Source organism: Phoenix dactylifera, chromosome 1, assembly GCF_051530095.1.
Source record: "Phoenix dactylifera cultivar Ajwa chromosome 1, Ajwa_hap1_PhDact_Kaust_v1.1, whole genome shotgun sequence".
Taxonomy (NCBI): Eukaryota; Viridiplantae; Streptophyta; class Magnoliopsida; order Arecales; family Arecaceae; genus Phoenix; species Phoenix dactylifera.
The window spans coordinates 4,962,111-4,975,000 of NC_143190.1; the positions used below are offsets into that span (position 1 = coordinate 4,962,111).

The 12,890-nt window shown below is 35.2% G+C and overlaps 1 protein-coding gene across 4 annotated transcripts in view; it reads right to left on the bottom strand.

The window, feature by feature from the left end:
• Positions 1 to 826: 826 nt before the first annotated feature.
• The window catches only part of LOC103700871 (transcriptional adapter ADA2-like), a 37,784-nt gene continuing 25,720 nt past the window's right edge, over positions 827 to 12,890 (bottom strand). For all 4 annotated transcript variants that reach the window (XM_088718397.1, XM_008782766.5, XM_008782767.5 and 1 more), the window contains 4 exons: positions 10,153 to 10,375; positions 8,808 to 9,018; positions 1,689 to 2,018; positions 827 to 1,170 (listed from right to left, as the gene is read on the bottom strand). In XM_088718397.1, coding sequence (XP_088574523.1) covers positions 964 to 1,170; positions 1,689 to 2,018; positions 8,808 to 9,018; positions 10,153 to 10,375 — 971 coding nt within the window. In that variant the 3' untranslated portion in view covers positions 827 to 963. The remainder of the gene's footprint in view (positions 1,171 to 1,688; positions 2,019 to 8,807; positions 9,019 to 10,152; positions 10,376 to 12,890) is intronic.

The window sequence follows — 12,890 nt, forward strand, 5'->3', positions numbered from 1 at the left end:
TGAACCATCAAAAAAGCCATCATTTAATATGGTTCCCCATAGAAAGAAATCCTTTCATTTTTCTCTCTATGAGATTCAGACCGGCCGACTCTAAAGCTAATTCTAAAAATTTATGAATATAGCCCTAGCCTATTCTACAATCTTATGTTGTCAATGGCATAAAATAGAATAATAAACCATTTAGGAGACGCGGCAAACTTAAATGAATTGCCAGACCCAAGAACTGCAAGTCACGGGGGAATCGCTGCAAACCTTAAAGTACGGTAGAGATGATAAATGCTGTAAGATGATCCTACTTTCCCCCTTTTCTTTGAGCCCCATACCTTTTCTACCATTGTCTGGATTTATATCAACTCCTTCAAGAACTTCCAAAGCATAACATTATAAAGTTAAATTCACAACAACAACGACGACAAGGCACTGCCTAAGGATACGGTAAACTTATGACAGCCTGATCAAATAACCAAATCACTTAGGGATTGCTGCAAACTGACAAGTACCTGTGAATATCTAAAAAAATACAAGCTATCTATTAGTTTCTCTGGATATATCAACTCCTTTATGGATTAACTGAAACTTTATGAATTGACCTTGATACAACAAACAGTAATATTCCTTCCTAATAAATTCTTGAAGCTACTTAAAGGTTGTCAATGCTCGTGTTATTCATTAGCAGTTTCTTATTCTTTTCTTGCAAGGCACCAGAAAATCAGTTAGAAAAAGAAAAACATTTTTAACACTTGCACCATTAGAACAATTCCTCTATCAAGGCAGTTTTTTGTTAATCCATGCAAAGTTATCATAATTAGAATAAAAAATAGGCACATGAAGGTTAAGTTACAATGGATATAAATGTTTATAACATTATATTTTGATAACAACTTATTCAAAGAGTCAAAACACTAAAACAAATGTGAGAGAGGGGAAGAGGTGTAGTTTAAAATAAAGCGCACTAAAAGTAAACTAAACAGCTGCAGACTCATCATGCTGCCCCAACTTCTTTATTACGATATCATAAACTGTGTCCACTTTGACAGGGTCGACCTTGAATAACCCATGGGCATCAGATTTTTTGACAACAGTACCCTTAAATATCTCCTCCACCAGCTTCTGCTGCATTTTAAGGTAGTGACTAGGCAGCAATCTATTCTGACAGCAAAGTTGTCGCTCCTGCAAAACACAAATTTAATGTGAATAAAGCATTTCACACCAACTTTCAGTACTACTCAGAAAAAAATGAAATTGGTATTGGAAAAGGGAGACAATATCAGTTAGGAATGAGATCATAATGACAAAATTGATTGTCCTAAGCTGTTTCATGGTAGAAATGATGTTAAAACTACACAATCACTTGCATACATAATATCCTGCATGAAACTAATCTTAAGAACTCATTATGAACAATAATTCTATTCCTCAAACATCAACTGCTGTCCAACTATGCTTTCAGGAGGTTAAAACAAATGGCCTTTCATTCCAAATCCAACTATTTACGACTGCTATATCTTCATTCTGGCAACTTGCAATGTGCTACTGCATGAAACTGGATACAAGAATATTTCAACCACAAGATTATCATGGTTCAACTGATAAACTACAGAAGAGTACTACAATGCAATATAAATATCCACACTTCAAAAGCACAAGATATAAGCTAATGGCATGATATGAGTAGCAGAGGCACTTACATGTTCACTCAGTAACTCTGCACCAGGAAGTCCTGTAATATCCCAATCATCAAAAGTTGTAGAGGGTGAATCCTTACTACCAGAATCTAACCCTGCACCTCCTTTTATTTTGTGGTTGTCAATGGTGTTTCGTGGGCTGCCATCAGATTCACCTTTTTCTCTGTTCATAGGCCGTGCTGCCTTTTGCATTACTTTACTACTTGCAACAACCTGATTACCTTCCTTAGATTCCTTTGCTTTTTGAGCACTTGCCTCTAATTCCCTTTTCCGCTTCTGCTCAATGTATGCTTTTGCTTCTGCCAGACTACGACATCCAGCAGCACGACATTCCTGACAATTAAAAATACAGAGAACTAAGATGGAAAGGAAAATGATTTTAGGTGACACTAGCATCAAATCAGCCATATGTCCTCTAATGACCAGAATTTCTTTATGTAAAAGATGTTCATGTTGTAAGGCTCTTATTGCTTGAGTGCATCTTATGGGTAAGTACAATTTGTATAATAAAACTTGTCATGCATTTTGAGTTAAGTAACTCTTCAGCATGCAATTTAGAATAAAGAACTCTAGTCTGAATCTTCCACTGAAAGCTTATGACATATGAATAATGTATCCTAGAAAATGACATGCTGATTAAAAATGTTAAGGCATAATTAAAATAATCACTTAATCCAAGGTACTTAAGTTTATTCTGTGGAACTAAGCAGTATGTCAGTGTGAGAACCTGTCAGTTAATTCAGTCAAAGTCCTTGAGCTAGGAGGTCAGCAAGTCAGTATGCTAGGCTGACATAGCCATTGACTTGGGTACATCCTATCCCCGTATTGATATTTTCTGGTTATTGGACTATTGCCAAAAGAGATTTATTTTCTTGAATGAATATATCTGACATCAAAGAAAGGGCCAACCCATCTGTATAATTAATTGTATAATCAAAAACGTGCTAACAAGCTCTTCCCCACAAGGCAGTAGCTACAATCAGTCTCCAAGCTCTATTTTCTAAGTCAGACTCATTTACTTTACAATACTAGTTCTTTTACACTAGACCATGCAAGAAGATACAAAAGCCTATAGCAAAAGGGCATATATATCCATCTGGGCATGCATATGGTGCAAAGTTTGAGCATGTGAATGTATGCATGCACCCACGCCAACTAATCATTGCATCCTACTTTCCGGTACATATTACATGCTATAAGTACCACTAATTGCTGCCAACTCTTATTGTCTAGGCATACATCTTCTACCAATTTTACATCTTTCAATATTCAGCTCACTACTAATCAAGGTATCACCTTGTTTCCTATCGTTCATGGTTGTGAACCCAATTCCCACTGAACTAATTTTTAAGACAGAATGCCCTAGCCACTTCGTTTGCAGTCATCATGATACCTTCTTTGCTATAGTACTCAATTGCTTCCATGTTTGCTGGTCTACTTTGTACTTTATGATCAGTTAAACTCGTTAAGTAAACTGTTGGTGTTTAATCCTAGAGTTTTAGGGGAGGGTGTTAAAGGGAGTGATAGTTGCATTCTTTGGTGATCTACCGCTACGGTGCAAGTGCTGTGCATGTACATGTTCAATTAGTTCCTTAACCATCCTCAGGTCATTAACATTCAAGGTTATTTAGCACAATTTAACATAAGAGGGCCTATATTCAGCTGGTTGATTACTTTTTAAAACATGGATTAGATCAAACCATCTGTGCATTAAGTTAAACATCCTTTGTGCAACCACTGCTAAGAGCTATGCTTCAGTGACTCAATGTGGTGGAGATTCAAATTTTAGATTGCCTATGGTGCACTTTGGCAGCATGAAGGCAAAACTTTCTTAGTTAAGCCTCCAATCATAACAAAAGCAGCAGATAGTCAAAAGCATTGGAGCAAGTGTAATGGCACCTAGATATTCAAGACTGTCATAATAAAATTCAGCTAACTACACAAGAGGTCATCAAGGGTACAAATGACTAGATAACATTCACCTGAAGAGCTTATAGCCAAATTAAAACATGAAAAAAAAATAGAGTAGCATGCACATATCACCAAACAAGAGGTTCTCTAATATCACAGAAGATCTTAGTTATATGAGATCCGGGTCAAGTTGGACAACCAGTCAGAGTAGTTGACTGAGAACGTCAGACAGTCATTGGCTGAGAAAATTAGAGTCTTATACAGTAAGGAGAAAAGGGCCTCTTCAAAAATGCTTGACAGAGTAAAAAAAAAAAACACTAGTAGTGGTAGCTTGCGGCATTGTTGGCGTTCTGGCAAAGAAAAATTGGCTTAGGTCCTCCACCCCTAATAAATAATGTCCAAATAGTATAGTTAATCACGGTCCTATGGTTGGGCCAACTGTTTGCATAACTGCTGGCAATTTCCCAAATCCACTGTCAGATTTCAGTGATGCTCTGATATAATTAATTAACCACCTAATGAGAATAAAACGATAATGCATATACTTAGAATAGACTGTGTGCGTCTTGTTATACACACATGACACGGTATGCCTATGCGCTATTCAATTGTATAGCCAATACTTCTAACTATGTTGATCAAATATAAACAAGTGAATAATAGTCAGTCTGCAAGTGGTTAGACAAATATATACCACATTATTACAAAATAAGAGTTTTGAGTTTTCCTAAAAGATTTTGTTTATCAAATTTTCCACCAAATTGCTGTTTGTTTTTGTCCTACAAACTTTATAAGAGAACCGATTATTTCAAATCAGACTTTCGCAAATATATAGAACATCATTACTTTTCTCCCGTTGGTGCCCTCACATGATCACTCTAGGTCAATGTATGCTTGCCTGGGATGAAATCCACCCTTTACCTCTCTCTTCCATCTCCCTTTTTGTCTCATTACATAGCCAAACATAGAATGGCAGCCCAGTGCATAAGGCTACCTCGGTTGCAGGTTTTAGAGAGGGTCATATATATGCAACCTTACCCCCACTTGCAGAGATGCTGATTCCTTGTTTTTAACTCATAACCTAGAGGAACCTTGCCATTATGTCTCATTAAGTACCCAATCATAAGACATAAACATAGGTATGAACTATGATCTTTTTCCATCTATCCTGATATCAATGTGCTCAAATGCAGTGCATGAGGCCATAAACGTAGCAGCATATGCATAGAGTCCCTTAAGCACACCACATTCCCTATATCTGGCCACTATGCGACAAGATTAATATTGTCCTACTGTATTTGCCGCCAACCTACCATTGTTCGATCACATAGATAGCTCTTTAAGTTTTGTGTGACCATAGATGTGGCCCACTCTTATGCAGACCCGTGAAAATGGGGCATGTGCAAACAGATGGTAGGGTTTTATATTCTTCAACCTAGAAAGGTAAGTAAATATCAATAATATCAACTCGCTAATGATGTCATAATTGTTACATTAAGCACTAAGTTATAGGAAATAACTATTTGATCTGATCATAGAAAGAAGCAATTTCTTCAATCTGCTCAACTCGGACCTCTCAACGAACATAATAGAAAATAAAAGAAATATCAAAAGTAAGATATCAAGCATTAATTGCTTTCATTATATATTTATAAGCTGATACACAATGCCTCCATTTATACTAGTGAGGATCAATTTTCGGGTCCGATTCCACTTCTAGTTAAAAGATGTGAAAATTTTCTTAAAATAGTAAAGAAATTATATAAGAGTGAAACTAATCCGGCAGTTAGATCCTGACTAGCACATCATTTGGCCTTTTCTCTTATTGTCCTACCGAAGTGGAAGATATGCCCAGTCAAAAAAGAAAAGTTTTACTTTGATTGGCTCATTCGAAACCCTAAACATTATCAAACCCCCTATGTTATTACAACATGACAAACCCATTAGGTGTAGTCACACCATAAGAGCTTCATTTTGGCACCTGGAACACTAAAAATGGACACTATATGATAAAGTTATGGCCTCTAGAAGTTATGGTCCTAGATGTGGCGGATCAAGCTCCCAAACATCGTCTAGACCAATCCCAAGTGGCCAAATTAGTCCACAATGGATATGGTGACCCTCTTAGATCATTGTTCGATATTATTATGATTAAAATTACTTCTATTTATAATATATATTGTTGTTATTAATGTTTTAATTTTTTATTTACTTAAAATAAGGTTCGCAATCTAGATACTAGATCTCGTACTGATACCATGTTAATACACTGTCCATATGCCCAATACATGGGTCGGTTCGGCTTACTGAAACTCGGTACACTCGCTGTACCAAGATTCAATTTAGTATTGATATGGTACGGTATGCCCGATATGATACAGTACACATAGTACAACAGACCTTGATTTAAAATATTAAACAATGCAAACCTCATGCTCTCATATGTGCGGCTCATGTAACAAGTATCCACTATCCAATCCCTTAACAGCCAACATACTGCAACCACCTTTTAAAACACTACATGATATCTCTAAATTATTTAATCTCTCTATACTTCATTGCTTTGTTTCTTACATTGCCCAAAAACCATCTCATGTTTATCTCTTGAATCTCACTAGCAATCAACCAAATCTTTATAAGATCTTCTCTCTCCCCCTTACCTTATTATTCTGACAATATATATCAATCTATTTCCCAGATTTTCTGTCTCACATGTCCAAAGAATTATAGCCAAGTATAGTAGAGCCCTAATTAAGAGTTGTCCAAATTGCAAAGTTATTAAGAGTGAGAAAGAACCTACTTCTCAAGTATAGCATAGGCTATGCATCCCTCAAAAGATATAAACAAAGGCCAAGATCAAGTTGACAAAGGGTTAGGTTGCTTTTAGGGGTAAAATTCCTTTTTTGCCCTCATTGTTTATACTAGGCATGGTTTATAGCTTTTTTAAGGGGCATAACATATCCTATTATATGAATCGTTAAATAATCAGTTAATCTCTCTCTATTTCCATATTTGCTCTTGCTTCCAAACTCTGGTTGGACTCTCTCTCTGTTTATCTATGAGTCTCCTAAGCAATGCCTATGGGGCATCTATAAGAATGGCACAATTGTTTTAATGACGTGACAACATTTGTTTGGAAGACTAAACTATGGCAACGGGATTAGATTTTCTATTCCTTTTACGACACCCAATGTTTCTTAATATTAATTAGTCACATATAACCATTTTGGATATTATCATTCATTCACCAAAACTTGTAACCTTTTGCGTTTAGGAGTGTAAAAAAGCCAAGCTTGAGCAAGCTAGACCTAGGTCAAGCTTCACTTCTTTTACAACTGAGCTAAGTTCTAGGCAGCAATTTAATTTCAAAAATCTTAATATATTCATGAACAGCTCGTTCAAGGGACTTGGCCAGAGCTGCAACTCAAGAATCCAGCTGCCCAAAAGCTCATATGTATGCATATATTACATACATATATGACATATATGCATGCATTTATGTAAATGTTTACGTACATTTATGTATACATGCATATATGCCTGTGCATGGGCGTGTACAGATACATGCATCAACAAATATACATATGTATGTCTTTATGTATGCATCACTTGAGCTAATTTCCAAGATTAGAATCTAAATCTACAATTTTATAGCTGAAGTACAAATTTTGTTATGTACATCGTGTCAGTATTTATCAATAAATATAAATCAGATTTTTCATTTATACGTAACATGGTTCGGGTGTTGGCCATCCTAGATGGCATGTGTACCATGCTGGGCCAAACTAACACTCAACATGAATCCGAATGACGCCTATTCACTATTTTCTTGATACTTTTATTAAAAAGGTAAATCCTTTTTTGTCCAGCGCAATGCAACATGCCAGATGACACGGCATGACATGTATTCCCAATGGATGATCAGAAAGCCCACCAACACGAACACTTAGAATCTAGGTATATAACAATCAGATATATGGTATACGTCAACTCATTAGTTACTTAAATTTCAAACTTAATCGAAGCGGATACAGAAGAACTAGGCAATGCTCAGCCTTGGCTCATTACCTAGTTAGCAAGCTCAAATTGAGCCATATTTCAAACTAAACCAAAGTTGGTTGAATTCAATCGTTTGACAATCCTACCTTCATTGTGGACTTTTATTGATACGGAGAGATCAAGGAGGAAATTATAGGACCAATTTTAGAAAAAAATTTGAAAACCAAAAAGTTGAACTAGCTGGCATTACATAATAAATGGCACAGAATACAATAGTAATGGAAGCGGCCTTGTGGTCATCTATTAACATATCATTTATTTAATAATATTAAATATGACGCGGTCATGAACCCATTCCTACTGATCTCTCTCAGTATTGCCATATTCGATTTCCATCATCAAAAATAGCATAAAGAATGTGCCATTAATGTGATGACCTAAGAATCAAGTATCAAATTGACAACTTGTGGGTGGATAACCCAAGTGTCCTGTGCATGGTCGTACATTAATCATTCACTGAAACTTGCATAAGTTCACTTTATTTTAGGAGAAATTCTCTCTCCATTTATCTAACACCATTAAAGTATGAGTAACTTACACCTCATAAATAAAACATCTCCTAGATACTGTTCAAGCAAGAGAATCTTAAGTCTCTATTATAGCTCCAGACCATATATGTCTGTGCACAAGGTTTCATTTTTGGAAACCAACTCCTACAGAACTTGAAAATTAATAACACAGTTCTTCAATTTTGTATACTTATTACACTACTATAACTTTTAACAAAATACTTTGTTTAATTAAAATTCAAATAACACCTTTTTACAATTATAAAATATTTGCAAACATTGTTTCTTATTCTGTAAGGATCAACTTGAATACATAACAGAATTTTTTTAGACTTAGTTACAGGGTCTTTTTATAAGTTACTATCATAATGTGAATGGCATTATTGTCAATGAGAAAAACATTAATATTATGTGAAAAATTTTAGCAAGGCAAGGGCATGGAAATATATCTCAATGAGCAAAACATTATTGTCAATGAATAAAAGTTGTCAAATCAGGAGAGAATATAAACATTGGGAACTCCTCATAACAGGCTGCAAGTCAAGAAAATTTTTGGACATTTAAGAACTGAGATAAACAACCAAGTAACAGGTTGCAAATAAGCAGCCGTAAATAAGAACTTATCTACAGAACAACATCGCACCTGAAGCTCTTGAATTCTTCTTCGAATTTTACGCTCTTCAATAACACTCTTAACTAGGGCCTCATGATCTTCTGGAGAGAGAAAACGCATGAAAACCTTGTAACGGTTATATATTTCTCTGTCTTCACTTGAGAGTTCCTTCTCCAATGGGTTGGGATAAAGTAAATTCCTCTCTAATATGAAATCCTTTCTTCTTTTCCTCTCATCAAGCCTATCAAGAAACTTCAAATATATAAATAATGAAAAAATTCACATTAAAGTTCCTATATTCCACAACCATCATGAATGATGCTTTTAGGTTGGTCAAACATTACTAAAATATACCACAAACAAAAATATGTTTTCACAAACATAAACAGATAGTGCTGATATCTTGAAATAGCATACATAATGTTGATGTGAACTAAAGCAGTTCTCAACAGAACCATGAGACAACACACTGCTACAAATAGTATACATCTTATGCAACTACAGTCATCAGATATCATAAATGGTCTTAAAAGCATAGATATCAGATTAGTAGCTACATCAGTATTTCCAAACAATAATGTAAATATTTCCCCATGTTACTTCTAGACAATATAACATATTATACAAATTTTTCTCAGCAGACATAAGATACAAAGAAAGTTAGTTAATGGAGATTTTCTATTAAAAGAAATCAGAAAGATCTCTCAGTTTGTTCAGTTCTCTATATTTATCATTTTTGACAGAACTTCAAAGGTTGGTCTTGTCCAACAACAAAAGCACATGGCCTTTCCGATGCTCTAACTTACAATTTTTTGTTCAATATCAAAGACTCCAAGAACGTTTTATTCTAAACATAAGGAGACCATAATGCACAATTGACTAAATATGGGTGATAAGACGTACATCAGATACACAGATCATACTTCATACTGACTAAAATCAAATTTAATCAAAATACTTAGAAGACCATGTTAATTTTTTTTTATAAAAAAAACTGGAGTTAATAAGTTTGATGCTGTAACTAAGCTGGGTGCCTGTACTTATGTGGCAAGCTACATGCCAGCCAGCTGGGCCAGCGTGCAAAAACTTGAAAGTTGAAACCTTGTCTAGAACTAATATGACAACTCATATAGTGTATCACCAGTTAGGACAACAACAGAAGTGCCAAAAGGACAGCATTTACAGAATCTTGCTTCACTGATTTGCTATGCAGTGTCAAGACCAAATGGTCAACTGATCATTGCTCTAAAACCACAATCTAGGAACACTGTACTGTTGTACCCACACGCGTGCACTTCTGTGCTATGATAAATGTTTTACCTCCTAAAATTAATGAGTTACATGTATGGGATAAATGCAATCACTGAGAACACACCTTGACAAATAAATACGCAATACACGCAGCTTCAGTTCACGATCAGTTTCGGTGTCAGTTTCCTTGAACTCCATTTCAGCCAGAGCCTGCTCAGCATCATTGTCGTACTCAGGATCAAATTCCTGCCTCTTGGGATTAAAGCCACTTAACTCGGTCATAGAAGGCCCTTCATCTCCTGTGTATTTGGGTTTTTTTACACCAACACTTCTATCCACATGAGGATCTGCCAGTGAAGAATTATTAATATATAACTTGAAAATTATAGATGCAGAATATACAGGGGATTTAAGCAATAAATAATAAACAAAACATTAATTAACATTCAACAATTATTTAAGTGCTGCCATTTCAATAAATTGCTACTCCAACAAGCGGCATATTAATGTTTCAAAACATGTCCACATAACTGTCCTTAAAAATAAGGTTACATGATAACCAGGAAGCAACAGCCTCAGGACATTGAGAATTCAAAACAAATTTCCATAGATGTTGAAGACAATGATCAAGGAAAGACCGAGAATAAGAAAATGAAAAAAGACAAAGCTGCAGATTGAATATTAAGAAATCATGCTTTGAACCTATATCTTGTACTGGAAACAGCAAATTTTGAACCTATATATTTTGGCATTCTATATTTAAAAGATATAAATTTGCAAGTTTTATAGAAACAATTACCACATTAGCAAAGTGTCTGTCAAAAAAAAAGGATAAATAAATAAATTGTAGTAGAAACGAACAAAAAGGATAAACTTTTGTATGCAATGAATGCAGTCACATCTATTATAGTTTATTTTAGTACGTTTTTCACTTTTAACACCTCAAGACTCTCTTACCAATGTAGCTCTAAATAAGATTGATTGATGAAGAGGAATAAGGCCCAACATTCTGGTTGCAGTTTATCTTCCTCTATTATCTCATCAAGATGGTAAAAATGGACTAATGTTGATTGTATCTAATTAAAAACTTAAATCAGAAAGGGGAAGGGCTAAAGTTGCATGGTTTTTGTAGTCTGTCAGTTTAAAAGGAAACAACTAATAACAGGAAAAAGACACTTCCGTGTCCAGAAGCATTCATGCAAAAGGGAGGAAGTAGGGCAGAGGTTGCCTTTTGCTGAGTGAGTTGGGAGTTCAGCAGCAGGAATACAAGCGTATGGTGTGGAAGACTGAGCAACAATTCAAGTCCTTTCAGAAGGTTTTCCTAAGATAAAAAATTGCAAGTAAGATGGGACTTTTAAAAAAAAAAAACATAGTTCGAGTTGCAGGCTCATTTGAGGGTAGACTATTAGCTTACTAGAATGGTCTCTATTAGAGGATTTGGGAGTGGTTCAAAATGGACAAGGAGATAGGGACTGTACATGTCCTTGGATTGACGTAGGGAGTGGGAAGACAAGGAGATAGGACTGTACATGTTCTCTTCAGCCCTCTAGACACTACTTTTGCTAGCCTTTTGCCCAAGTCTTCATAGAATTTTGAGGAACCAAAAAGTCAAGGAAGTTGAGGATATGCAGACTGAACGCCATCATGCCCATCTTTCCTAAGCAAGAAGAACAATATACATAACCATCAAGCCTAGTCCATATTATTTGTGAATGGCTTTATAAATCCTCATTCACCAAGTAGTTCTTATGTAGCTAACTAGAGCTTCTAAGCAAAGTATGATGGTCTCCAATTGATGGTGATTTCTAATGTGGGAGACAATTTGATTCAAAACCCAGAAGTCTTATGGAAAATCTCAACTTTTAAGACCCAAGAAACCCCTTTCTTAATTTATTTTTGTTTTTATTATTTTTTATATTTTTGTTCTATTTTGTAATGGTTGTTTAAGACGGATTTGAAACTGTCAATACAGTAGCAACCAGGCTCGAGACTAGGATGGCTATTGATATCAGTATCTAAATCTATGTTGCTCTCTCCATCAAATGTCAAGCACAGCAAGAAAAAGAAAGATAGGATTGTCGATAGTAGATGATATAAACCCTCTCCTAGGTCAAAATACAAAGATGGTGAGAGTAGGTGATAGAAGTTTGAAAATTAGAGATGAAGATTACACATTACAGATCAAGATAATGTAATTATATATGAAGATGTCAAAAAATGACCCAAGGATTTTCCTATTTTACTTCAGAGACATTGCCAACATGGAAGAATGCTAAATGTAGTAGTACTTGCAATTCTAGAAGTAATACCTTACGCATAGCATGGGTGTCATAATGTCCCAAAGAATTTCACTCTTATAACATCCAAAGACCTAACATAGGGACATTCTTGCTCAACAAAAATTAGTATGTAATCATCAGATTATATGAATATACAGACCATAAGACTATGATAGGTTGTTTCATGGTAGTAACTTTAAAAGATGTATTCTTTGTGACATATGTTAGGAAATATGATAGAGAGAGTATGTAACTATTCACTAATAATGTGTTCTTTGATTAGCGACTCACAGAGTTGTTGAACCAACATAAGCATAACACTATATATATGGAGTGCAAGCAGTGTCATGCCACATTGTTTAGTGCTTAAAGTTTCAGCTTTAGAAACCTCAGAATGTTAGCAGCAATAACAAAATTAATCTTAATATTAAATGTGAGAGTTAATGACTTATGTCCTGAACCATTCAAGCAGATGGTGGACATTCAAGAAAAAATGGAGTCTATAAGATCAAACAGAATCTGCAATATTGTGGTTGCTTGGTGCTACAAGAAAGCAAGGATAGGGGATCCATTGGTATCTATA